This window comes from Rhinolophus hipposideros, assembly GCF_964194185.1.
Source record: "Rhinolophus hipposideros genome assembly, chromosome: 2".
In the NCBI taxonomy this organism is placed as follows: Eukaryota; Metazoa; Chordata; class Mammalia; order Chiroptera; family Rhinolophidae; genus Rhinolophus; species Rhinolophus hipposideros.
In genome coordinates, this window is record NC_138048.1 from 50,585,959 (window position 1) to 50,612,525 (window position 26,567).

A 26,567-nucleotide genomic window follows, 5' to 3' on the forward strand; every position below is an offset into this window, starting at 1 on the left:
GGCTGGGGGGCGGGGAGAGGGCAGGAGGGGGGCGGGGAGAGGGCAAGAGGGGGGCGGGGAGAGGGCAGGAGGGGGGCGGGGAGAGGGCAGGAGGGGGGCGGGGAGAGGGCAGGAGGGGGGCGGGGAGAGGGCAGGAGGGGGGCGGGGAGAGGGCAGGAGGGGGGCGGGGAGAGGGCAGGAGGGGGGCGGGGGCGGCGCCCGCACAGCCGGCCCGGGACCGCGGTGACCGCCACAGAACCACTCAACTTTGGACACACGCGCGCGCGCGCGCGCGCGCGCTCGCGCACACGTATTGCTTTGCCATTTGGAGAAAAATTAGAGAAACCTTGTCTTCCGAATCGGGCACCAGAATTTCCAAGTCCTTAAATGCACAGCTAATCGGTGACAAGCAGGTGCTGGGTTAGGTGATTAGCACTAACTAGATTAAACAAAGTGCTTTGTTATGCGACAGAAGGAGAGCCTGTGCCCCTGCTCTGCACCCGGCCCCGTCACTGTCCCCTACTAATTTGAAGCCCCCCCCATCCCCTTCCCCCCACTACTTTTCCAGGCCTCAGGGATTGGCGCTGAGTTCGCTGTTGCCAAGCCTAACACCTCGCCCGGCAGCCAACGCGGGAGTCATCCTTCCCCGCGCCCTCTCAAGCCTGGATTCCATCCCCATCCACCACTGCCTTTGGCTCACACCAGAGTTCTGCAGAAATGTCACCACCAGGACACCCAAACAGGCCGCAGGGAAAAGAAAACTGTGAATTCAGGCACTGCTAGGGCAAACTCAACCAGGGAAAGGGTTGCAGATCGCAAATTCAACAAAATGACGCACAGAGATTACTGAATTTTAAATGGAAACCTTCAGAGGAGAGATGCAAAGATTTAATGTAAACAGATTTTCATGGTAAATAAAGTCTCATTTGTGTCCATATCCCCTCCCTTCCTAATAAATAAATGATAAAATGTCTAAATTTAAGGGCTGCAAGCCTCTACATTTCCAGCTGAAGAGAGGGGCTCAAAATGGGAAAATAACTTGCTCAAGATTCTGAAGCTAGACCCAAAGAGGAAGGGATTTATATGTGAATGACCACGTGGCATCATTAATTCTGGTCCCATTCAGAATTTGCAAAAATCCAGGCAATGTCTCAACTGAAATGAATACTGCAACTCCTTGGGGATCTCTCAGTTCCATTAGGGACCCCTGTCTGACCACCAGATGTTCAGGAAACTGTTCAGGCCTGTCTTTCCACCCCATTTCTCTGCTCCTTTCAATTGCTGTTCTCCAGAGCTCCATGACCCACCAGATCATGGTGTCCAGGGTAGCTGATGATGGACCTAGGCCTACTTTCTGGTGACTCAGTCCGAGTGAGTCACTGGGCAGAAAACGAAAACGTAAGGATGGTCTGTATAAACAAGCTCACCTTAAATATGGGAGTGAAGAGTAACAATTTGATTTTATAAGAACCACAAAATAAACCCAAGTTTTCAGGGCTCTCACATAGAATTTCCAGGTCTTTCCAAGAAAGTACTATACAACGATCTTCCTGTAGGTAACTTGGTTTGTTCTCATGGCCCCCAGTCAATTTCTCTGGATCCTGCTCTCCTATTAACAGGCAGGACTACCCAGCTGCCCAGATGCTGCCAGACAAGCCCCCACAAGCCAAAACACTGCCTCTCCCTCCCTCCCTCAGAGAACATTTCTCAGAGCACAGGGTACCATCCCAGGCAACCAGTCATGCTCAAGGGTTTCATGGTCCCTAGAGGCTTCTCGTGTAGATTTAGAGATCCCACTAAAGACTCTGCCTTCACTACCAAGGCCCAAGGAGCAAATGTGGATCTGCCACACACATGTCCCTCCCCTTTAGGCGTGCAGAGTCCTCTCTCTCTAATCTTCTCTCTGCCCTCTGAGAGAAATGACCAAGTTCAGGCCAGCTGGTTAGGGCTTAACCTGAAGAGAGGGAGACAAAGGAGAACCTGGAAAGATGGATCACAGTAAAGATGGACTCCAACACTTTTTCATCTCCTCCTAGGACAGAACAAGAGAAAACAGCAAGAGAGAGTTAGAGGCAGAGAGACACTTGAAAAGAATAGTCAACTGGTCTTGGGCCCCTTGCTTCTTGTCCTGCCTTTACTACTGTTTAACTGACCTGTGCCTCAGTTTTCTCATCTGTAAAACAAAGATTGTCCTAGATAACTGTGAAGGAGTTCTCCAGCTCTAGTGTTTTAGGGTTCAGTAAAGACCTAACACAGTAGCAAGGAGGTATGAAACAGGTGTATAAGGACATTTGCAGTGTTTCCTTCCCAAAGGGATAAGTCAGATGACATCTCAGATCCATTCCAGCCCTGGGAGTCTATTGATCTAGAATGAAACAGGCAGGAAGCCAGCTCAGATCACATTTCTGGACTGACTTAGGAGTCAGGCATTCCTAAACTCTCCAGAGGGGTGAGTGGGAACACCCCAAAGTGGTTGACAGTGAAATCAGCAGTGAGCCCAGTGTCTCCACTACCCAATACTGTATGTAGTCAGAGCTTTTGCAGAGACTTTCCTGTCCCTGTGTTAGTTAGATTAGGTTTAGGCTAGGCTGCAGTAACAAATAGGCCCCCCAAATGCAGCAGCTTTACAGGATAGATGTTTTATTCTTCTTGTTCACTTAATAGCCTTAAACACTGATGTTCAGGTCAGTGGGGTGACCTGACTCCATACAGTCTTTCAGGGATTCACACTATGGCAGCCCTGCCATTCTCTAACGTATGGCTTCCAAAGTTGCCCTTGGAATTGACATCCCAATCAGCCAGAGGTGAAAACAACGTGGAGATGTGAACATAGGAGGTTTTGATGGGCCAGGCCTGAAAGGAGCACGTTTTGCTTCTTCTAACATCTTACTGGAGAGAACATGGTCACATACCTCACCAAACTGCAAAGGTATATGGGAAATATAGTCTAGCCATGAAGGCAAACAAGGGATTTGGGTAGACAGCTAGCAGTCTCTGCCCTGCTGCTTGATATCAGTAAGGCAGGGAAAGGAAAGGGAGCGTAAAGAAGATTCATCTCTCTGGCCTCAGTTTCCTCCTTCATAAAACAAGGATGACGAGTCATATGATGTCTCAGGGCCCATCTGCTTTAACATTCTGTGGATCCAAGAGGTGATGTCATGTGCTTCTGCACCAAAGCAAACAAGCCTGCAGGCTCCTGCTGGGCACGTCCTTGGCCTGAGGAGTCCCCCTCTGCTGCCTGGTCTGCCTGGTAGACCCTGTAGAGAGGACCTTGGGTTATCTCCAAGTTCTGTTCCTGAGCTGTTCTCACTCCTTGGCCGAGTCAAATGATCTCTATCGACCTCAGTCTCCCCAACTGTACAGTGGGGAGAAAAATCATTATTCTTCACTGCTTCCTGGGGTTGGTCTGAGGATATGATGAGATCACTCTCTGGAAGGTACCAGGAGTTCTTCTGACTGAAGCGCTTCACACGATGCTCTTACTGTAACCAGAGCCTTTAATAACACTGCATTCTGATCCGACTGGAAGTGTGCTCAGTTCCTGAGGACAGTGCCCTGTAGGATTTGTGGCAGTGTGGGTGGCATTGCGATGGCTGGGTTGCAGTGGTCACCGCACAGTAGTAATATTACAGGGCTGGGATCAGTGAGGGCTGAGAGATCAGTCACAGACACCTGGATGAACTTCATCTGGGGGTGGTGAGCTGGGCCCAGGCATCACTGTGTCCTCTGGCCTGCTCCTCTGCTATGTGCTCATCATCCTGTTACACCCTAGGTCTGTTTACTCATCCTCTCATCTGCTTGTCCCCTCCCACCCCCAATAGGATCTGCTTTCTGGGAAGTTCTTATTCATCTTTGTATCCCCAGGACGCAACATAGTAGCTTCTTTCTTTTATTCAGTCATTCAACTCATATTTACTATGGAAATACTTGGCGCCTGGCACTGTGCTAGATGTTGGATGAATCTCAGACTTTACAGAGCTGAAAGGTTTAGAGAAGACAGACAGTAACAAATGTAACTGTGTCACTGTGGAAAGTGCTCTAAAGCACAGCAGTAGGGAGGGTGTGTTGAGTTTCCCTGTGAACATGAGCTAGAGCCACAGTCTGAAAGCTTAATATGTAGGTTATTGCTCAGGCGAAGAAGAGCGGGAAGAGTATGAGCCAAGGCCCTGAGGCAGGAGGGATTGAGATACATGTAAAGGACTAACAGAAAGCCAAGGTGACTGGAGCATAAAGGGATCACCTAGGGAAGAGAGTGAAGCCAGAGGCAAGCAGATCAGGCAGGCCCAAACAGCCTATTTGAAAGATTTTTGCTTTATCTCAAAAATTGAGGGAAGTCATTTTAAGGTTGTCTAAGTTGTGAAGGTAGGGTAAGGCGGGAGTTGGAAAAGAAAAGGCAGTGAAGAGGGACACCATTTGCAATTGGAAATCATCATTCCGAGAATAACAGGAATGATTTAGAAACAAGAGGTGATTCCTGAATTCTTAAGAGTCCACGTGAGAAATGATCATTCTGGACAAGGATGATAGAAATGAGTTCAGAGAAGCAATGGGTTTGAGATTGTAGGAGGTGAAATCCACGAGATATGGAGGATGAGGAAGAGAGGTCAGAGATTTCCTGAGTTTCTAGTCTTCATGACTGAATGGATGGTGGCACCAGTCGCAAGGAGAGAGAACAGTGGATGAGAACTAGATGTGTGTGGTCAAGATCATTAACTTTGTTGTGGACTTGGGTCTAGGGTGACTTTGAAACATCTAAGGGGCAATGTCAAGGGTGCATTTAGATCTACAGACTTGGAGCTGAGAGGAGAGGTTCTAGTTTGAGGTCTAGATCTGTGTACAAGGGAGTAGTGAGATCAGCTAGGGAAAAGACTACTGTAGTAGTAAAGAGAGTCTAAAAGTGAGCCCTGAGGACACAGCATGAGATGGCTGCCGAGAAGAGACTACGCCTCAGAGGAGATTAGGAAAGAGCCGCGGGGACATGGGAGGAAATCCAGGAGAAAGTGATGTCACTGAAGCAAAGGGAAAGCGGTTGTGATTAAGTGTGTAACGCTGCCAAAAGGTCAAGTAAGGCAAAGACAGAAACTATCCATTGGATTTAGCAACATGAAAGTCACTGGCGACCATAAGCAGAAAGGTTTCAACGGAGTGATTGAAGCAGAAGCAACAATGGAGCAACTTGGGGAGTGAAGAAACCAAGCTGGTCGCGGTACCTTTGCAAGAGGGTTTGGCTTTGAAGGGGAAGAGTGGCTCAGCACAGTAACTAACTACAGGGGAATGTAGGTGGTGGGAAGTTGTTCTTGTTTTTAGTGGGAGAATATGAACACAGAAAGGGTCTGCTTAGGAGAGAGAAAGTCAGAGGTCTATGAAAGAGATAAGATGGTGACATGATAAGATTTCTGAGAAGCAGGAGGGGTGGAGGGACTGGCCTTGGGAGGGGAACAGAGGAGAGAGTAGCACAGCGAAGGAGTCTGGATTTCTGTCTAAGGACTTCAATTTTTTTGGTAACGTAGGAGATAGGCTATTTACTAAGAGTGGAGGAGCCTGAGGGATGTGAAATTTTGAAGAACATAATACATACGTTTTCTAGGGCTGCTTTAACAAAGGACCACAAACTTGGTGGTTTTAAACAACAGAAGTTTATCCTCTCGCAGATCTGGAGGCTGAAAATCCAAAATCAAGATGTCAGCAGGGCCATGCTCTCCCCAAAGGCTCTGGGAGAAAATTCTTCCTTGCCTCCTAATTTCTGGTGGTTGCTGGCAATCCTTAGTGTCCCTTGGCTTATAAATGCATCACTCCACTCTGTGTCTATGTCTTTACAGGGCCCTCTTACTGGATTTTTAGGGCCCAGCCTAATTCAGTATGATCCCATTTTAACCTGATTACATCTGCAAACCTCTTTTTAAATAAAAACACATTCACAGGTACCAGGGGTTAAGGCTTGAACTTATCTTTTCAGGTACACAATTCTAGCCACTCCAATGAAGACGTTTAGAAATAGTTGTAGAGAGTGAGAGAAATGTGCTAGAATGCCAGCCCTGTCCAGAGCGCACAGAGATTAGTGGAGTGTGTCCTGCAGCACCAGCTGTTCCCAACTTGCTCCTCCAGCATCCAGCAGCCTTGGCCTGAGCTGGGGCACCTGTGCCCTCTCCCACTTCAGGGTAGATGACATCCCACCAGGAACAAAGGTGTCTGACCTCTCATGACCCGTCCTCCTGTCCCATCTCAGCCTGTCTCTGCAATCCACTTGGTCCTTTTCTCTGCTCAGTGATACATCAAGAAGAAGCTGCAGAGCTGGTCTGACAGCACCAGGGTTTTAACAGAAGAAGGAATTCAAGCCTCCATGGAACACTTGCTACACCTGCACTGTTTTGTTCAGAGCTCCAGGAAGCAGAATGCCATGGGATTTTAATACAAGAACTGAAGGAATAAACCCATTTCCCTACATTTGACCTCCTGAAAGAAGCCTTACTGTCCCCTTTCTGGAATATCAGGAATGGTGTCATTTTGTCCAGGTTGAGCAGGGCTGCTTGCTAGACCCCAAGCTGAGGACCTCTTGCTGCTTCTTTACTGGCTGGTGCAGGGTTCCAGAGACATTCGCCTTGGAGGGCCAAGGTGAGGGTGTAAACACTGCAACCCACTGCCAGCAGGCTGGGACCTCCTCCAGGGAGGAAGGCTTGCTCATGACTTGGCCAGGTCCCAAGCATCATGTACAGCAATCCTGAGTTCCAACTTAGACAGCTTGGGGTGGGTCCTCGAATGACCTTCCGTTTCTTGTCTGCCCATCTAAGAGAACCGTTCCAATTCCAAACTACATTCCTCTGATAAAATCGGTTACACACTGTAAACGTCAATGAGCCAGGAACAATCTCCGACACAACAGGGTTCTGATAAAATGGTCTCATTTTGAGAAAGCTTCCAGCATGAAAAATCCTCCCCAAAGCAACCAGGGAAATTCCTGGGATGCCAGAACACTGGGCAAAGTGGCCAGGGCCCGGGAAGAAGAGAAAACCCAGAGGTGAAGTTCCCACTGTGGGCAGAGGGACCTGGGTTTTCAGGCATCATTTCATTCAGTCGGTCAACCCATATTTGATGAGCACTTCCCAAGTGCCAGGCCCTGAACCAAAGTACACTGAGAGGGCAGTGTCTTCCTGTGACTGCAAAGCTCCCCCACCTTTCAAAAAGTAGTGATAACTCGCGCCCCTCACATGGTCCAGGTGAGCAATCAAGTACATCGTCCACATCTTTACATCTAATCCAGATTCCCCCCTCTCGCTCTTGCTGCCCCTCTCTGCCTCACTCTGTGAGATTGGGGGCTTTCCTCTTGCTCTGGACCCCGATGGGCCCCCCATTCTTTTGGCACTTCTCTATGTCACTTTCTGTTCACAGGTATCTTCTTGTGGGGCTGTTTGTGGGTATCTCATTCTCTGCTTTTCTTCATGTCTCGCTTTGCATCAGCAAGTGCCTCCCACTCATCCGTTTCTCTCCATCTCCATCAGGCTTTTCCTCTTTTTATGCCTTTCTTCCAGGCAACTCATCCCCATTGTTTTCCCCTTTTCTTTTAGGTTTCTTCTATTTACCTGTCGCACATAACCAAATACATTTTAAAAAATATCTGTGGAATAAACTTTTACTCAGGGTTTCATTCTTTAAAATGGTTGAAGCATATGGGTACTTCTCTGTGGCGTCTGACTTTCTTACAAAAGCACAAACAACTACGCATATTTAAAACTTTAAATTAAACTATGATGTACAGAAGAGAAAAGTAGCCCTGTAGGGGGCTATAAACATACCACCCAGAGCTCAGCGAATGTCACTAACAGAACACCTGCAGGGTTAGCACTGAGATGGAACGATGCCCATGCTCTCTTCCAGTCATTCTTCCCAATGCAAGTCACCACTCTCCTGACTTCTTTCCACATAGATTCATATATTTTAATGATATATTCATATATTTTAATCATATATTTTACCTGGTTTTGGATTTTATATCCGTGGGATGCTATAATGTGTACTCTTGTGTCTAGCTTCTATTGCTCAGCACTGTGATGGTGAGATTCACTGCCCGTGTTGTATGTAGTGATACGATACACCCTTCATTTTCTTCGCTCAATGGTACCCATGCTAGATCTATTTTCCTTTTTCCGTTAATGGGCATTTGAGTAGTTTCCATTTGCAACTATTACAAGTAGCATTGCTATTAACATTCCTGTATGTGTCTTTTGATGGCATGTATTACTCTTATAACCAGGAAAGAAAACTATTTCTGTTTGGAAAGATGGAGGTGGCCACATGGGATGTTTTACAAAAGAGCTCTGGAGTAGAGAGCAGAACACATGAGTCCTTGTTCTGGCTTCTCTATTCTCTAGTTCTACAACTTTGAGCCAATCAATTAACTTCAGCGAGTCTCAATTTTTTCATCTTCAAAAGATGTAATATCTGCCGTTGGGAGGTATTACTACCTCATGGGGTAGCTATAACAATCAAGTAACACAAGAGACATGAGAAAAAAAGTGTCATGCAAAAAAAAAGTATGTTATTTCTCTTATTAAAGAAAAAATTAAGTAACAATTACATTAGGAGGCTCTTGATTTTTCTGGTTTTAAAACTAGAAAAAAAATTGAAACTGTGGCTTTCATTAGAATAAAGATCTCCCCAATCTTTGACCCACAGTGGGAAATAAACGATGAATAAATGTCTCAAAGATAATAAATAATAAATAAAAGATCATAAATGTCTCAACATGTCCTGTCTCCAAAGGTCTTTGTTTCATATAAGCAAGTGGGAACATGTGACCTATGACATCTTTTGCCCCTGCCAAGTGACCATGGTTTATAGTCGTTGGTGATCCTGCCTCACAGTAACTGATTTGAGACAGTCAGAGAACAGGAGAGCAGGGTAGCGTGGCATTAGCAAAGATGGGAGGCTGGGTCGATTGCGTGAACGTCCTGTAACTCCGAGACATACACATGGAGATGTAGCTGAAAAGCTAGAGAAAGGACAGAAGTTGGATTGTGCAGGGTGAGAAGGGAAAGTATAAGGAGAGAAGGTGAAATATTCCGGTGTAAACTATCCATATCAGGCATTTGGCAGGGAAAGAAATAAAAATGGATGGCTTCTGGCAGACCAGGCACAGGTGTGTGTATACTTACCAGAACTGACCTGTGTGTAGGGGTGGAAAGAAGAGGAAGGAGGAGAAAACAGAGGTAGCTGAGGAGCTAGGTCCAGGAGGTGCAAAAGCATGGCCTCCAGCAACGGAGGAGCATTTACCTTTAAGAAGGGGAGGCATTCCTTAATGCAGACACAGATGTCTGAGAAAACTCATTCCCAAGGGCCTGGATCCAGATCAAACCCTCTAAACCAGGGTTTAGCAAACTTTTTCCATAAAGGGCCCGACAGTCAGTGTTTTATGTTTTGTGGGCCATATGGTCTCTGTCACAACGAATCAACTCTGCCATGGTAGTGCCAATGCAGCCAGAGACAATATGTGAATGAATAGATGTGGCTATGTCCCAATAATACTCTACTTTCAAAAACAGGCAGTGAGTAGTTAAAATGGTTAATTTTATGTGAATTTCTCCTCAATTAAAAATTATGAAAAGAAAAGATCCTGGGCTTGATTTGGCCCAGGGGCTAGAGTCTGCCCACATGTGCCATAGAGATGTAAGGAGCAGCCGTTGGGGCCTTACAGAGAGAAGACAAGGTGTAAGCTGGCCTGCATGGGGACTGTAAAGCGTGATCAGTGAGTGATCTGAGCTCAAATCCAGCTCTGCCACTTACTCGCTATGGGACCGTGGATAAATTACTTAACTTTCCCGAGCCTTCCCTCATTTACAATATGGGAGAAATAACAGTGCCTTCCTCACTGAGTTATTCTGAGGATCAAAGGAGACAGCCTAATAACACAGCTCGCTCGATAACAATTTTCTTAATTTTTAAGAACAGACTATGAAACAATTTTCTTAATTTTTAAGAACAGCTACAGATGGGTGCCATGACCATGGAGCCCAGGGGACACATGAAGTCCCAACATCGTAAGAGGGGGGGCTGGAAGGAAGGGAGGAGTTGGAGGCTGGGGGGGGAGGTATGGGGAGGGAGTGTACCAGTCAGTAGCAGAGAGAATAAAATGGCTCCAGGTCTACAGATAAATACACCCTCAACAGCAAAGACACACACACACACACACCTGTGCACACACCAAGGTGGTGCAGCCCAACGCCACTGTTCTTAGTGGAACGAGGCTCTGCAGTACTTTGTCTGGCTCGTCCGTGGGGTCCGTGTGTACCTCCCTGCAGTGTGGTCCGGCAGACGCCAGCGTGGACCAGCATGCCTCGCAGTGTACAGATCATGGAGCTGTGGTCTGGGATGGTGCCCATCAGAGCCCGGGACTGACGGAGACAGATAGTCTCAGACTCCGCTCGGCCGAAAGCCTTTCCACCTGGGGAGGGGTTACTTAAAATTGTATATTCCTAGGTCCTACCCAAGAAAGTCTGAGTTAGTAGGTCTAGGAAGGGCGCAGGAATCTGCATTTTGGCAAGCATCCCAGGTGATTTTTTGTATCAGTGAACTGAGAACCACACTTGCATAAATAAGGAGTTATCCTTTACCTCTGAATACAGCTGTATGATAGAACGGTGGGATCCCCAAATCCTTTCCTGGGAGGACAGTTGTAGAGCAGGCTCCAATGCTGTCTCTCATGCTTCCTCCTACCGCTCATGAGGAAAGAGAAGCTCAGGCTGGGTGTCCTGGGGTCACATGAGTAATTCTAAAACAGACATGAAGATTTTCCAAGGCACTGGGTTTATCCAGAAAGGTAAAACCTCACTGCAGAGAAGAGCGAGTCCCGTGTCTTCAGTCTATAAGAAAAGCTTATGGAGAATTATTACTCTTCTCACACTTTGGTTGAACTATCCGAGCGCAGCCTATTCCAAGGCCAGTTGCTTCTCCGCCTGGCTTTCCAAGACGTCTGTGCCCAATCCCTGTTTCTTCACCCTGGAACACTTTGCTTCCAACGCCTACAAATTGAACTTCAGGCTACTAGGGAAGCAATTGCTGTCATCTGGTTTCACAGTTTCTCAATTTAAAAAAATGGCTTTGCACACATAGACATTCAATAAATTCTAAGCAAGTGGCTGAATGAACACATGATGGCTTGATTGGGTTGACAGGTCACATAAAAAACACTTCAAACTTGAACTGGGATGATTTATAATTGAAGATACATCTCTGCTATTGAAGATCTTTCAATCCAGTTGGGCAAAAAAGACCAACACAGATTATGAATAGAAGACAGCGTATGAACCAAAACTACAGAATCACTCACCTCACACACACACACACACACACACAATATTTATCTAAATAAATACTGTTCCTTCAAATCAGCATCTTCAAAGGCCTTACGGAATGATTCCAATGACAATGTCAGTCCTCAAAATGTGTTAGAATCTCATCTATGGCAACTGCCTCAGGAGTCTCATAAAGTTTACTTTCTGGTCACACCTCATTTTTGACCCAAAGAACATGATTTAGCTTAATCAGTCCCCTTATTCCCAGATTTGGTTCCAAATGATTTCTGGTGCTTCCAGAAATCAAATGAACCCTCAAAAGATAAAAACTTGCCATTTATTAGAAGACGCAAAGGTTCTGAATATAATACTAAAAATGGAATTCCAAGCATGATATAAGGAATGGCAGAGTGTATAATTTCCTACAGAAGACAGCTCTAAAGTGGTGAACCTACTCAGGACAGATCAGGAGATTCACTCATTTGCCATCAATAAAGAACTCAGTTTAGCTATTCTCATCCTGAGCACAGTGGCAGTGTGGCAGAGACTGGCCAGACACCCACCAAACCCAGCCCTCTTCTTCCTGAGTACACAGCTGGCCTGCATTTCCCAGCCCGTCTTTCAATTAGACTACATGACCAGTTCTGGCCAATGGCATGCAGGAGGCAGTGATTTGAGCCCTTATAACCCTGGTCCCTAAAACCTCCATGGAGGATTCCACATGTCCCTTTCTTCCACCTGCCAGCAGGATGCTGAGAGCTCAGGGAAACACTCTGAGGGCCTAGACAATGTTCAGCTACTATACAGAGAGAGCCTACATCCCTGAATGACTGTATAGAGCAGAGCTCCCCATCCCCTTCTGACTTGTATCAAACTGGAACATGAGCCAGAAATAAATTTATAAAGTGACAAGTCACTGAGATTTAGGAGCTGTTTGTTGCAGGAGCAAGCCCACCCTGACTAATACAGACACATACAGTTACACAGGGGTGCCCACCTGACAAGCCTCTCAATTAAAAATCAACACTGCCATTTCGAGCATCTGCCCTTGTGACTATCAGTTTGGGGTTCATATCTGAAAGCGATATTGTTTTCTCCACCTTCAGCCTCTTACCACATATGGTGTATGTCACATCGCACAGAGCAGCACTCCTCCAGCCCTCTTGCTGGCTGCTGGGAGACGACTGCTAATCCTTTGAAATGCCACTCACCCTCAGGGCTTCCCAAAGTGAATCTGACAAAGACCACATGGCCTATATTTTAAGCCAGGTTTCACATTTGGTAAATCCAGATTTTTTTATAGAGCGCCTTCTCTCACAGACAGTCAGGAAAGTGCGCACACACACACACACACACACACACAGAGTCATAGGTGTCCCTTTTAAGAAACACACCAAATAGGCACACACACACACACACACACACACAAAACCCAGGCTCTCCATTATTTTGCTTCTGCCTCTTCTAGAAGGAGGTTGTGGCCACCCTCACCTCAATGAATGATGGTGAGTAGTCAACTGCTATCCATTCTCCACTCACCACCAGCCCATCACACTAGGGAACAGGGAAAGTGTACCAGCCTTGATGCTGTGAGATGGGCAGCGTGCCCAGGAGCACAGCTAACTCGGGACCCCTGATGCTGGTGGGTCTTTCTCGCCATCTGCTTTCCCTTTTACTAGAATGTGACCATCCCCCCAAGAAGAGTACCTTGTCAAGAGTCAGGGGCTTACGCCTCTACTTGCTGCCTCAAACCAACTAACTGGCATCTATTTCTGCCTCCTCAAAGGAGCCCAGACGCAGGGGTGCCGAACAGTGTCTGGTGAGCACAGACTCTGTATTCCTGTCTACGGAGAGGTGCAAACAGTATGGGATGACCCCCAGCCCATGCAAGCACCACATCTGATCCTCTCCTCTTAGGCTCCTATGTGGACATCACGGGGATACAACACGGCAAGAAGTGGGTTATTTGCTCGAAAGTAAGCCTTGGTTCTAAAGAATGGGAGAGTGGGGTAGGTTTTTTGATGTTTAAGAAAAATTCCCAAGGCTCTGGGAAGGGAAGGAAAGGGAAAGGAACGGAAGGGGAGGGGAGGCGAGGGGAGGGGCAGGAGAAGCCTGAGAGAAGTGGTGCAGGGAAGTGGCCAGACGAAGGTGATAAACCAAGCGGGTGGGAGGAGGCGGCCAAGCTGAAATGGGATCAAATGGTAACTCTAGCGGTTCTCCTGCCTGTCACTGGCCATGTGCAAATGCCCTGCTGTGGGCTAGTGAAGCCACTGTGTCTGTAGCTGACGAGAGACAGCGTGGCCTGCTGAAGCGGTAGGACTCTATTTGGCTCCGAAATTTCAGGCTAGCAGGTAGCAAGAATCACTGCAGTTCTCATGATGCCTTTTTTTTCTTTCCTTTCTTTGTTGCCTACAGGAAGTGACACGGAACCAGCAGTCACTGGTGGTAGGAGAACACTTTTATGACACCTCCTCCACCTTTATTTCCTCCAAAAAAAAATGTGAATCTCATTTTATTTGTATTCACAACTCCACTTGGAGGCAGGCAGGAATTATAGTTCCCATTTTACAGAGAAGGAAATCAAGGCTCAGAGAAGTTAAGAAGCCTGCCCAAGATCACAGAGCAAGTAAGTGGCAGAGTCAGGAATCAGAGATTTTCTTCCCCAAATCCCATGAATTTACGACTACACCAAACTGCCTCTCCAGTGAGCCCATTTGAAGTCAAAGTAGAAAGAAGAGTTGTTAGGCTGAAGATAAGACCTACATTCTCTTGCTTTGGTCCCTCTGTCTCATTTGTTTTTGTTCAACTCATTCCCTTGGTTCATAAGCCTTTCCATATCCTCTGCTCAACCTGGTTCAAAATCCACTTGCTTCAAGAAGTCTCTTGGAATTCTTCTTCACTCTGTATCTCCTCAGCACTTGTGAATTCCGCTTGCAGCGCACGGTTTGGCTGTACGCTCTGTAGCTATGCTCCAGCCATTTCCCTGGGCATCTCCAGGGTCTGCCCCAGCAGCCCAGCCCAAAGTCAAGATGGCCAGGTCCTAATCCCCAGAACCTGTGAATCGTTACTTATATGGCAAAAGGAACGTTGCAGATGTGATCACATTAAGAATCTTGAATCCACATGTCTTTCTTCCACCTGCCCACTGGATGCTGAGAGATTGGGGGAAGACTGAGGGCCTAAACAGTGTTTGGCTACAAAACAGAGACTTTCTACGTCCCTGAATGACAATGTAAAGCAGAGCTCTACAAAAAGTAGCAAGAACGATGGGATAGTGTGTTCAAAGCAAGGGGGAGTATTTTGACGGGGTTAATGGCGATGTACCCTTTATTGGAATACACTTTTTAAAAATTTAAACATTCATCGTATTTTTTGATCACACCTCATATATCAGGACTGTGTGTTCTATCTGTCTTATCTCCACACTGCTCCCACCTTGACAACCCACACACTCAACCTACTGGTACAGGTGGTATTCAGCATACACACGAGTGCCATGAAACTCGAGGGATTGGCCTTGGCCCTGCAGAGCTCTGAGCTGGTTTCTCAGCCTCTTCTCCCACTTACTCTGACCTCAGGAGTGGAAGCCCCTCTTTCCACTCTTCAGTGTAGGAGAGCAGAAATAGCAACATGCATGTCAGGGAAAGAGTAGCTCTAAAGATGTATTGAATGCTCTGGCCAAGTGCTCAGATATCTCCTCCTCCTGGAACCCTCCCTGACTGCCATCCATGTGGCCTGGGGCTCCTCTGGCCATCCACAGACCCTGCGTCTGCTTCTGTCACTGCTCGCATTGCTCCTGAGGACCTTTCAGCTTTCCTCACTTTCCTCCTCTGCCCACGGAGAGGATGGAATCACCAACCAAACTCCCTCCCACCACTGCACGGGCAGAGGGAACACTTCTGTCCCCACCCACACCTTGTCATCATGTATTTGCTCCCCCCATGGGAGGGGCGAGGCCAATCTGATTAGTCAGAGCTGGGGCCATGTTTCATTGTCAGGCAGGGCCTGCAGTTGACAGGTGATGTGTGGTCCCCTTTGATCTGTGCTCATCTGCTACTGGGTGATGAGACCAGCTGGTCATTCTCTTGTTTGATTCTTATGCCTCATCCAAGGGTGTTTGGGAGAAGAGTATTCTTAGATTCAAGAGGAAGAAAGTTAGATACTACAGGCCTTGCTTCAACATTCTGACCTCAGCTGCATTCTCCATTTCAGCCCTTGCACCCTTGTCCAGGTATCAATACAGAAACAGGCACATTGTTTTCCTTCTTTAGTATACTCTCTCATTCAGAAACCTGAAGGGAAGGAAGGATGATGGGATCCTGAGCCTCAAATTGCCACAGTGATTTATGAATGGGTAGGATGCGGCCTGTTGTATAGGACAGAGGACTTGTTGGCATGACTCCCAGAGACACCTGAAAAAAATGACCCCTGTCCTGGTTCCCAGCTCTGGGTTCAAGAATGCTCTAGAATTGGGCTATACTCACCCTGCAAGTTTGAGGATGGTGGCTAAAAAGTTCCTTTGAATGGCCTGTGATCATACATTAAAAAGCTCTGATGGGGGAGGTGTATTTGGCTCGGGTGAGGTAGTCTCAGGCATGTGACCAGTTGCTCCAGCCATGAATGGGTGGGTGGGTAGGTACATAGATGAGTGGATGGATCATTAGATGGAAAAACTGATAGACAGTGTGGCCTGAAGGGTGACATTTATGGTTCTAGAAGGTTTGATACGACCCTCACTCTTTCAGACATTCTTACCCACCAGTGTGCGCTCCTTGATAAATCTTTTAGGCCAGAAACCGGCCCCTCTATTTTAGAAAATGCTGCTAGTCTCACTGCCATGTATCCTGACGGTGCTGACATTTTCCAGCATCCTTTAGATAAGTAAACTCTGTCGCAATGATCCAGTGACACCCATGTCTCATCTTTCTGACAGTCTGTACTTACAACCGACCTTTGTGAATATACGGGTCGTGTATGACACCTCTTATGTGCCCCCTCAGATCCTCTCTGGCCATGTCGCTGGGCCTGAGGTCACTCGTTCCAGCCACCACTGCAGCTACCAATTCTGCTGGGCTCCAGCCAATTTCATGCACACAAGCCCTATGGCACCTCATGCCCACAGGGCACCTCATGCCCACTCGCTAGGTACTCACACAAGTGCAAATCACAAGTGCAGAGTGGGTTCACACCCCTCACGGCTAACCTTGGACTCTGGGAAACATGAACCAGTGGATGAATTCTCATCCTTTCCCCGCTCTGCAAGGGGATCTTGAGACATGGGTGTTCCTACAGTCTCTCAAAAGGGTCCTTCGAGATGAAATGTTTAGTTGCACATGAAACTGAGGGGCCACTATCTCAGCGATATGTCCCCTCCCTGCTTCATCCCTCTTCCCTGATGCACACTCCTTCCCCCAGCAAAGCAGTAGCGCAGGAACGTCTGCTTTCTGGGGAACCCAGGCTAATACCTGATTACTGCTTCACTAATTACTATCACTATTTATACACTATGGTTTTGGTTAAATACAAAGTTTTTGGATCTAATTAGAGATTCAGCATGTTTAGCATCTGTGTTCCACACTAGACTCTGGGCTATTCATTTAGGTATCCCCAACACCAACTAGAAGGTTGGTTATCTTTATCATACTCCATCCTTCTCTCTTCCATAAAATTTATCATGTTGGGAACGTTCTCATCCTGGATACTTGAGTCTTCTGCCACATATGGTTTTCAAACTCAGTAGCATCTTTTTCAAAGGAGTTACTTTTTTAGCTTGTTATGTAGAATTCAAAAAAGCAAAAAGCCGAATCCCTAAAGGCTTCTGAGGGAGGTTGAGAAATGGTGTCCAAAAATATATCCATATCCCAATCCTTGAAACCTATGAATGTTCGCTCATTTGGTAAAGTGTCTACAGGTAAGATTAAAGCAAAGCTTTTGAGATGAGATTTTCCTGGATTATCTGGGTGGACTCTCACTGCAATCATACGTATCTTCATTAAGACTGAGGCAGAGGCCAAGTTCACATACACGGAAAAGGTGATGTTACCACAAAGCAAAGAAAGAGTTTGAAGACGTTGGCCTTGAAGCTGGGAGTGATATGGCCATAAGTCAAAGAATGCCAGCAGCCACGAGAAGTGGAAACAGGCAAGGATCGAATTCTCCCCAAAAGCCTCTGGAGGGATCACGGCCTTCCTAATACCTTGGTTTTGGCTCAGTGATACTGATTTCAGATGTCTGGCCTCCAGGACTGGGGGAGAATAAATTCCTACTGTGTTAAGCTACTCAGTTTGTGTAATTTGTTAACAGCAGCCACAGGAAACTAGTGTAGCTTTTTCTTCAAAAGGGCCCTCAGAGATCATATCAAAGGTCAGCCCCTCAGGAACACAGTCTGTCTTTTTATGCTGTTTTTACTTCCCAATGCCTCGTCTTCACTCAGGGCTGGTTTTCGTTAAGTTGTTTCCAGTGATGTTCGGAAGTCTGGTATTTAACCACAAAACAGTGCATAAACAGTGATCATAAACTAGATCTCATTGTGAACAGTCACCATAAACTAGATCTCATTTTCTGGTAGAGAATGGTAAGATCTAACTAGCCCCTCATCACGAACACCCTACCCCCGACTCGCTTTAAGCCCAGTCTATTAAACTGGTCAGTGTTTCTCAAAATGGGGTCCAAGGATTGCCTGCGTTGAATCACCTGAGGCACTCGTGACAAATGTAAAGTCGAGGCCTCTCCCCCAAACTTACTGAATAAAAAAATCTATGGATGAGGCACAGAAATCTACATGTGTAACAAGCCTCCCAGGTGATTCTGAGCACACAGACTCTGGAGGACTCCTCTGCTGCAGAAGGAGGGGGTCATAACTGACCCAATAGTACCTCCCTGCGGCTCAGCGGTAAAACCACTGGCTCTGGGCCAAGCGCCCCACTTATCTGGGGGAGCCACTACCATGGCCCAGGACCGATGCTTGTGATGAATGTTATACTTAGCTCAGAGAAGAACCAAAATAGTCCTGTCCCCTCCTGCATTTATGCCAAAAACAGCTGCAAAAGTGTTTGGAGAGCTGGCGACTACCAATGCTTTTGAGAACACAAATTACCACCATTAGGTAATTCATGGCAATTTAACTTTTAATTAAAAAGACCTTCACTAAACAATAATAGCTTACAAATGCATGTACCTTTTGATCATGCAATTCCGCTTTGGGGAATTTATCCTACAGAAATTCTTTATGCTTGTACACATGTACAAGATTAGTCACTGCAGAACTGATTGTAATAGCAGCAAAAGGTTGGAAACAATCCAAATGCCATCATTGTGGAACTGATGAAATAAATTATAGCACATTCATACAATGAAAAATAATGAGGCAACGGTATATGTATTTATATGGAAATGTCTCCAAGACAGATTGTGAAGGGGAAATCAAGGTGTGGAACACATGTGTAATATGCTACCTTCTGTGTATAAAAGGAGAGTAATAAGAATCCACATTCCTATTTGCTTGTATATTCACGAAGAAATGGTGGAAGTCTATATAAGAACAGTGGTTACCTTTGGGGCAGGAAATGGGAACTGAACAGATGGGGAACAAGAATGGGAAGGAGACTTCTCACATTATATTTTGGAACGATGTGAGTGTATTATCTATTCAAAACATAAATAATAAAATAAAAATGTAAGTAACCATTTATTGTGGCCCTCAGTACAAGCAATCCGGTTTGCTTCTCCACACCTTCAAATCTTGGTGTCCATGTGGAGCTCTTCAGATTGGGTGTGTGTTTCAGAGCCGCCACCATTCCAGTGGTTACCCTGGTTGGATGTGGTGCTCCACACCAGAATGCAGATTTCCATTGTCCAAAATGGCAGTAGGAGGACAGGTCTTTGAGTTTCCTACTGAGGAGAACCAGCTCCACAAAGGTTTTGGGATTTGGGTCCACGGTGCATTGGATGGCTCCAAGAGAGGAGGGTCCCAGGGCTGCCTAGTACTGATTGAGTACTCAGTACTCTAGTACTGAGGCATCAGCTGCTCTCGACTCACAAGAGAGGAGTGGTGGTAGCGATCCCGAGTGGCGAAGTCTACATTCTCCTGGGTGAGCTGAGTCATCTCCATGTCAACCCTAGCGAGGGATGGTGCCAAAATTATCTGTTCGTGGGGAGATCGCAAGCTCCTTTGGTGAGAGAAACACAGAGGATGGTCAGAAGGAAAGACCATCGGTGAAGATAAGACTTCTCTAACATGGAGTAATTATTTGTAAAAATGTCATTATGCTTATTATTGAAGATGTATTTGAAAAACATAACTGTTGAAAGCTATATGTACAACAGTTTATGAACCCAAAGTTTGTAAATATTTATGAGAAATAAGTATCAAATAAGGAAAGAGATATTTACCTTTCTTTAGTAGAAATTTAGAAAATTATACAAAGGTAACCTAAATGGTGTCGTGTTGGGGTACTATAGTTTTTCTTTACTTTTTTTTGTCAAATGAAACAATGGAATGGAGAGGCTGGAAAATTGAGAAGAGCAGAAAGAGAAACCTTCTCTTTGGTTCATTGGAAGAAAGTTGAATGAGGAATGATTTCCAGAGCTAAGGTTCACAGAGCAAGCAGCTGCGAGGTAATCTACAAAGTCTTTTGTCACCAAGTTGGCCTGAAGACAAAGAACAAGTCCTGGTATGGATTCCACTGTCACTGAAGTGTCTACAGACAGTTGGAGTTGGAATAAACTGGTAAAGAAAAATGTTAGGGATACATGAGGAAAGTGCTAGACGCAGAAAGGAGTAAGGAAAGATCAGACTGGTAGTCAGGTATCTTCAGAAGATGGATATAGTCACAGCTCTGTCACTAATCAACCTAGTAGCCTCAGGCAAACCTCTCCACCTCTTTGTGCTTCTCTTTTCTCATATTTCTGGGCCCCTTCTGGTTCCTACCACCTATGGTAGGTCCTTAAGTCAAACCTTAGACATGGATTGCCTCTTAGAAATTTTACTCAAAAAGAATCATTTACTTTGCAAGTAGTAATGTTCAATTATTTAAATAAGGAATATATTTGATTGCTGTAAAAAATTTAAAAAGGTAGAAATCTAACATTTAAATCTGTGGAACTTACACAGAAAGCTTCAACTAACTGGCAAAATGTGCTGTCACAGAAACTCAGATCACATGACTAAGGCCTTGCTACCACTGATAAGAACATATCTAAATTAGATAAGTTGTGGTTTTCTGAGAAATGAATTAACTCTATAAAGGCTGAATCTTCAAAAAGGTTAGGAAGTGACAAAATGCCACACCAGTCAACATGTGTTTTCACCAACACATTTTTTTATTAATGTTTTTGTTTGTTTGTTTGTTTTTGGTGAAACCATTGTGTTCTTCTGAGTTCAGGGAAATAATATGCTTTACTTTCTAGTCTAGAATGGCCTAAGAATTCTCACCTGGGCAGTTGCTAGGACTTCGGGAAAGAAAGCCTTCTCAAGATTGGGCTAAATTTTACACAATTATGGGACTTGCAGGTGTAACAGCGAAAGTAACATAGCCAAATTCCCTTACCCAAACCCACTCCACTATATTATTCTTTGGTTTTGAAGAGCATCTGGAGCTATAGTTCTGAGAGGAAGAAAAAAAATCTCAAAACTACAAACTATAAAACACAGCTACCAATTTCTACTTTTAAATAAATCACCATTTCTTGAGCCTTTCCCCCTCCTAAATAACTACCACAAAATATTGCTCAGTAGCCATGGTGAGGCCAGCAACTTTGATGTTGAGACTTAGCTGAGGCCCTCACAGCCCACTTCACAAGCCCACAGAGCTATGAATAGTGTGGACTGGGTTTATTCCAACCAAAGTATTGTCCTTTTCTAAGAATAATCTCCTTCTAATACATTCTTCTTTCTACATAACACTACAGTGACCTACCTCAGAGATGAAATTCTAGGAATTCAGCATGCAACATAAAGAGCAGTGTTGGCCATGGCCATGAGTAGGCTTGAAAACTTGGCATGCCTAAAAATATTCCTGTAAGTCAGATAGGGCCAAATACTCTCAACCACCCACCACGTCCAGCTTCAGAATCTGTAGGCAACCTCTACACAGAAGTTGTTTCCACTTAAACTCTACTTTTCCACAGGCATAGGGGGTAGGGGATAAGACATCAATGTAGTAGTGTTGTGACCTAAGCCACCCAATCTGGTGCTTCAGACTGGAAGAGAGTCCGAGAGGTGGTCCACTGCTCCTATCGCTCCACACAGAAAGTCTAGTCCAGCTTCCAAGCACAAAGGAAGGGGTCCTGTAATCTGTTAGCAATGTCTGGACATGGAAGGTGGAAATACGTATTGGCAATTGCAACCCAGACAGCTAGAATTTCAAAAACAAATCAACAAAATGAAACCAGATAAACACTTGGTTGGGTCTCTGTCTGGATTTTTCCAGCCTGAAGCTTTGGTTCTTCACTGATATTGAAAGAGGAGAGAAGTAATGTCCCAGATCCTGAGACTTTCAAAGGGGAGGGAGCTACTAGGTAAACTACAAAGGCTTTTGATACCAAGTTGGTCTGAACACAAAGTGGTTGGCACCGGAAGGGTGGAGGAGGAAGAAAGAGATCAGAGATTATGAAATCTTATCTTCTCTATGAGGCTTTCTAGGAAAGTTTGTTATTCCCTTTCCCCGTGTATTTGAACGTGGAGGTTCTACAGAAATCCTCCAGGATCTTTACTCTATTTCTGTACTTGGCCTCTGTACTTTCACCAGCACAGTCCCAGCAACAACCTCTGACTTGAGATAGAAGAACGGGAGTCCTTTGGGCCTTCACTTTGTGTATGATGTACTGATGCCTAGTGTGTCTTAAAGACTTTGACCTCAATGAGAGTAGCTCCCTTGACTTATCACCCAGCAATCAGATTGTAAATAAAGACTGTTCATGATTCCTGAGGATAAGAAGGGGAGAGGACATGAGCCAGAGGAAGCTTCTGGTGAGGTGAAGCTGGGGTTCGGTGGTGGAGGATGGTGAGGAGCAGAGTCTGAGTTTCCCTGAGGGTTTCCATTGTCAGGTTCCCACACCACAACTGACCCAAGCCCAGCTAGGAAGGGGGCACCCTTAACTCCTCCCAGGGCCCCAGGACACTCATCCGCCCTGGTCCTGGACCCAGATTGACACACACCTGTAGGAGGGGATCAGAAGAGACCTCATCCATCTGAAAAAGCTGAAGTTGGCGGCTGATCCTGTAGGAAATACATATACATAAAAATATACGTCAGCTAAGTCTCACGTATGCATCTAGAATCCCATTTTTAATAGAATATATATCACCTGACACACACACATAGAATTAGCACATTTATTTTTCCTTTTTCACTCTAACCAAACAACATTCATTGTAGCATTCCCTGACAGCAGCCTGCTAAGGACTTTGTACCCAAATGTAGGTTCCAAAAATTTATTTCCAAACTCCAAAATCCCAAGAAAGAAACTGAATAGTGCTATAGAGAAAAAAGCAGAGGATTTGTTAACTTCAGTCTTAGAAATTTTCAAAATTTTGATTTTTTTTTTCTGAAATTCAAACTAATGTGTTAAATACATGTTATAAAATCCCCTACAAGACATACGCTATTTGGGGATAGGAAGTGTGTCTTTTTCGTCTTGTAACACTCACAGTACAACACCCACAGGATCTGGCACTTAAGGAGTTTTCTGCAGGTGTTAAGTGAATCAAATAGTTCCACATGTAGAAATGTTAGAGCTGAAATTTGAAGTGAAATTGTTATTTTTGCTGTCTAAATAGCCTGACATCAGACACACTGATTAGAATACGGTTTATCAACTTTTTAAAAACCCATCCTTTTGGTGTGGGTTTAAAAAAACAAAAACTCACATAACTTTTGGAAATCAAATGTATATAAAATGCTTTTCCAAATTATATATACTCATTCCACCATGTATCTACAGGTATACATACACACACACATATACACACACACATACCCCACAAATAATGGCTGGTTGAAAATTAGTTAATTAGATAATGTTCAATATATGATCAGGAAGTTAGCATTATTTTAAGAGGCTTATGGCTAAAGTCAGACTCAGAGTCTTGGCTAAAGTCAACAGTTGATGTGGCTGGTAACATGTATTCACTCAGTCTCATTTAGGGTTCTTACCATGAAAGGGAGGATAAATTTTAGATTTGTATTAATATCTGCAATTGCAAGCAGAAAGTTCCTAATATATTCTGAGGTTGTCAGAAGGAATAAAATAAACAAACATTTTATTAACTGACCTTACTTATTTGTGATCATTTGGATTCTAAATTACCTAAATTTTAGATGGAGATTGGCCTAAAAATTGATTTCAGACTTTCCTGTGAATCAATTTCTGGGAAATCCTTGAATTTCTTCAGTTCAAATTAACTTCTAAAAAATCACCGATGTAATCATTATGTTAATAAAAATATATTCTATCTCTTAAATTAGCTGATATAAGGACCTCTTTTTAGTATGACTTTTTCTAAAGCTTTCTTCTTCTTTTTTCTTCTGAAACACGCTCATAGACACACCCAGAAATAACGTTTAATATGGGCACCCTGGGGCACACTCAAGTTGACACAAAAAATTAACCATCACTAGGAGGCTTCACAGATAAAGGGGCTTTTGAAGGCTCTTGAACTGGGAGACCTGGACTTCCAACACAGTTCCCCCCAGAGGGCCCTGAACATAGCAGGTCTTCTTTCTGGGATGTGCTATTCTCCTTTCTCCTCCTCCATCTTGGCCAGAAGTCCTCTAAAGCATTATTCTTATTGTACAGGTGACTTACAGTGTTTGAAGTACATTTCCTTCAAAAATCTACATCAGACTATTCAAATTTTGAAGAACTTTTTTTTCAGGTTGCCTAGATTATTATGATTTATCTGATGTAGTTAAGACTTAAAACTAATTGCTTTCTTTTAAATTGGGGCATCATATAATTTTGCTGGAAAGGAGGCTCACGTGTATTTTTTTAAAGTTTTATTATTGAGAAATAACTGACATTCAAGAAATAGAGTATTGACTATAATTTCTTACTTTCTGTATGCTTGATGCCCTTTGGGGCCTTGATTCTAGAGGTGCTAATCCTAGCGTTACCAAACAACTCCCCTGTGAACGCGCCTTTCAAATACAAACCAATCAACTCAGAGTCCACACCTCCAACCGTGTCTGTTATCAAATTCTCACCCACCAAGCCAATATTCTCCTGCTCTAAACCACCACAGAGCCAGATACCAGACAACTAGAGACTACCCCTATAACTCAGAGATTATAACTCTGAAATTATTCAAATGAATCCTAAACTTACTCAGCTACCTACCTGCCTCACCCATTCCTTCCTATTAAAACCCCAGGGGGGGCCAGATGGCTCAGTTGGTTAAAGCGTGTGCTCTTAACAATAAGGTTGCTGGTTCAATTCCCATGAGATGGTGGGCTGCACCCCCTGCAACTAAAGATTGAAAACGGCGACTGGATTTGAAGCTGAGCTGCACCCTCCACAACTAGATTGAAGGACTACGACTTGAAGCTGATGGGCCCTAGAGAAACACATTGTTCCTCAGTATTCCCCTAACTAAAAACAAACAAACAAAAACCCTAATAAAGGCTCTGGGCCAGGCTCTTCCCTCTGTCTCTTCTATCTCATGACAAACCCTAATCTTTTCCCCAGGTGGCCCTCCATGGGATGCTGTGTCCCCTGTTTCTAGGGATCTGTGAGTATAAACTTCTTCCTTTATGACAATCATTTCTGTGTCTGTGTGTTCTAACATACCTGATTAAAACAAATCCTGGGTACATTTTTAGAACAAACAACATACATTTAGAGTGTGTGCAATTTGGTTAGTGTCGACATCTGCATACACTGTGAAACCATCACTACAAATAAGATCATGAACATATCTATCACCTCCAAAAGACTCCTCAAGCCACTCATCACCCCCTCCCGCATCAAAAGGCAACCACTGATCTACTTTCATTATAGATCAGTTTGCATTTTCAATAATTACATATATTACACTATATACTCTTTTTGTCTGGTTTCTTTCATCAACATAATTGTTGGAAATTCATACATTTATTTTTTTATTTGTTTACTTTTTTTGGACCTAGGTCATACGGGTGACAGGTAGAAGGCTCAAGAAAACTGTGACAGAATGTAACTGGGCAGGGGTTATACTCCTATAAATTAGAAGGTCAGGAAATTCCTCTGAAAGTACAAGCTGAGACGTGAAGGAGAAGTAAGAGTCAGTCCAGCTGGGGACAGTGGATGGGAAGTAAAGGGGGATAGGATTCCTAGCACGTGGAGAGGCCCTGTGTCAGGAAAAGCTTGAAATGTTGGAAAAACCACAGGCAGGAGAATTTGCTGGAGCACAGCAAGCTATGGGGGAGTGGAGAGAGAAAGAGGGAGAAAGGGAGAAAAGGAGAAAAGGGGAGAGAGAGAGAGAGAGAGATGGGACTAAAGGGAAAAGTGAGATTCAGATTTTGTAAGTCTTTGCAGGCCTTGGTAAGGATTTTGGAAGATTCATCCATTCTTTTTATTGCCTAGTAGTATTCCACCATATGGCTATGCTACAATTTATTTATAATGTCTTCTGTGATGGACATTTGTATTGTTGTGACTATTACCAATTAAGCTGCTATGAATATTCATGCTCATATTTTTGTATGACCATATGCTTTCAATTCTCTTGGATAAATACCTAGGAGTAGAGTGGTTAGTTCATATAGCAGGTACATGTTCAACTTTTAATAAACTGCCCAACTGTTCTACAGGGTGGTTGTATTATTTTATATTCCCACCAGCAGTATATGATAGTTCTAGTTGCTCCACATCCTCGCCCAACACTTGGAATGATCAGTATTTTTAATTTTAATCCCACTAATAACTGTCTAGTAGAATTATACTGTGGTTTTAATTTGCATTTTCTAATGATTAATCATGTTGAGCATCTTCTCATGTGTTTATTTTCCACCTATATATGTTCTTTGGTGAAATCTATTTAAAACTTCCACCCATTTTTTAAAAATCTCTGTTATCTTATTACTAAGTTTGAGAGTTTTTGTATATTCTAGATACAAGTTCTTTATCAGATATGTGATTTGCTAATATTTTTCTCACAGTTCTATGGCTTGCCTTTGCATTCCTTTACCTGTGTGTTTGGAAGATCAGTGTCCTTGATTTTGATGAAGTCCAGTTTATCAACTTTTTTCCTGTTTTGGTATTGTATCGAAGAAGTCTTTGCCTCATTCACAGTCACAAAGGTTTATTTTTACTATACTTTCTTTT

At 44.4% G+C, this 26,567-nt stretch overlaps 2 protein-coding genes across 2 annotated transcripts in view; both read right to left on the reverse strand.

The window, feature by feature from the left end:
* The window catches only part of HEG1 (heart development protein with EGF like domains 1), a 94,615-nt gene extending 83,830 nt beyond the window's left edge, over positions 1–10,785 (reverse strand). Inside the window, exon 1 of the mRNA XM_081068745.1 lies at positions 10,584–10,785. Coding sequence (XP_080924871.1) covers positions 10,584–10,674 — 91 coding nt within the window. The 5' untranslated portion in view covers positions 10,675–10,785. The remainder of the gene's footprint in view (positions 1–10,583) is intronic.
* Positions 10,786–18,375: 7,590 nt separating this feature from the next.
* Positions 18,376–26,567, reverse strand: part of SLC12A8 (solute carrier family 12 member 8) — a 116,635-nt gene continuing 108,443 nt past the window's right edge. Inside the window, exons 12-13 of the mRNA XM_081077516.1 lie at positions 22,423–22,483; positions 18,376–19,432 (exon numbers count right to left, since the gene is read on the reverse strand). Coding sequence (XP_080933642.1) covers positions 19,270–19,432; positions 22,423–22,483 — 224 coding nt within the window. The 3' untranslated portion in view covers positions 18,376–19,269. The remainder of the gene's footprint in view (positions 19,433–22,422; positions 22,484–26,567) is intronic.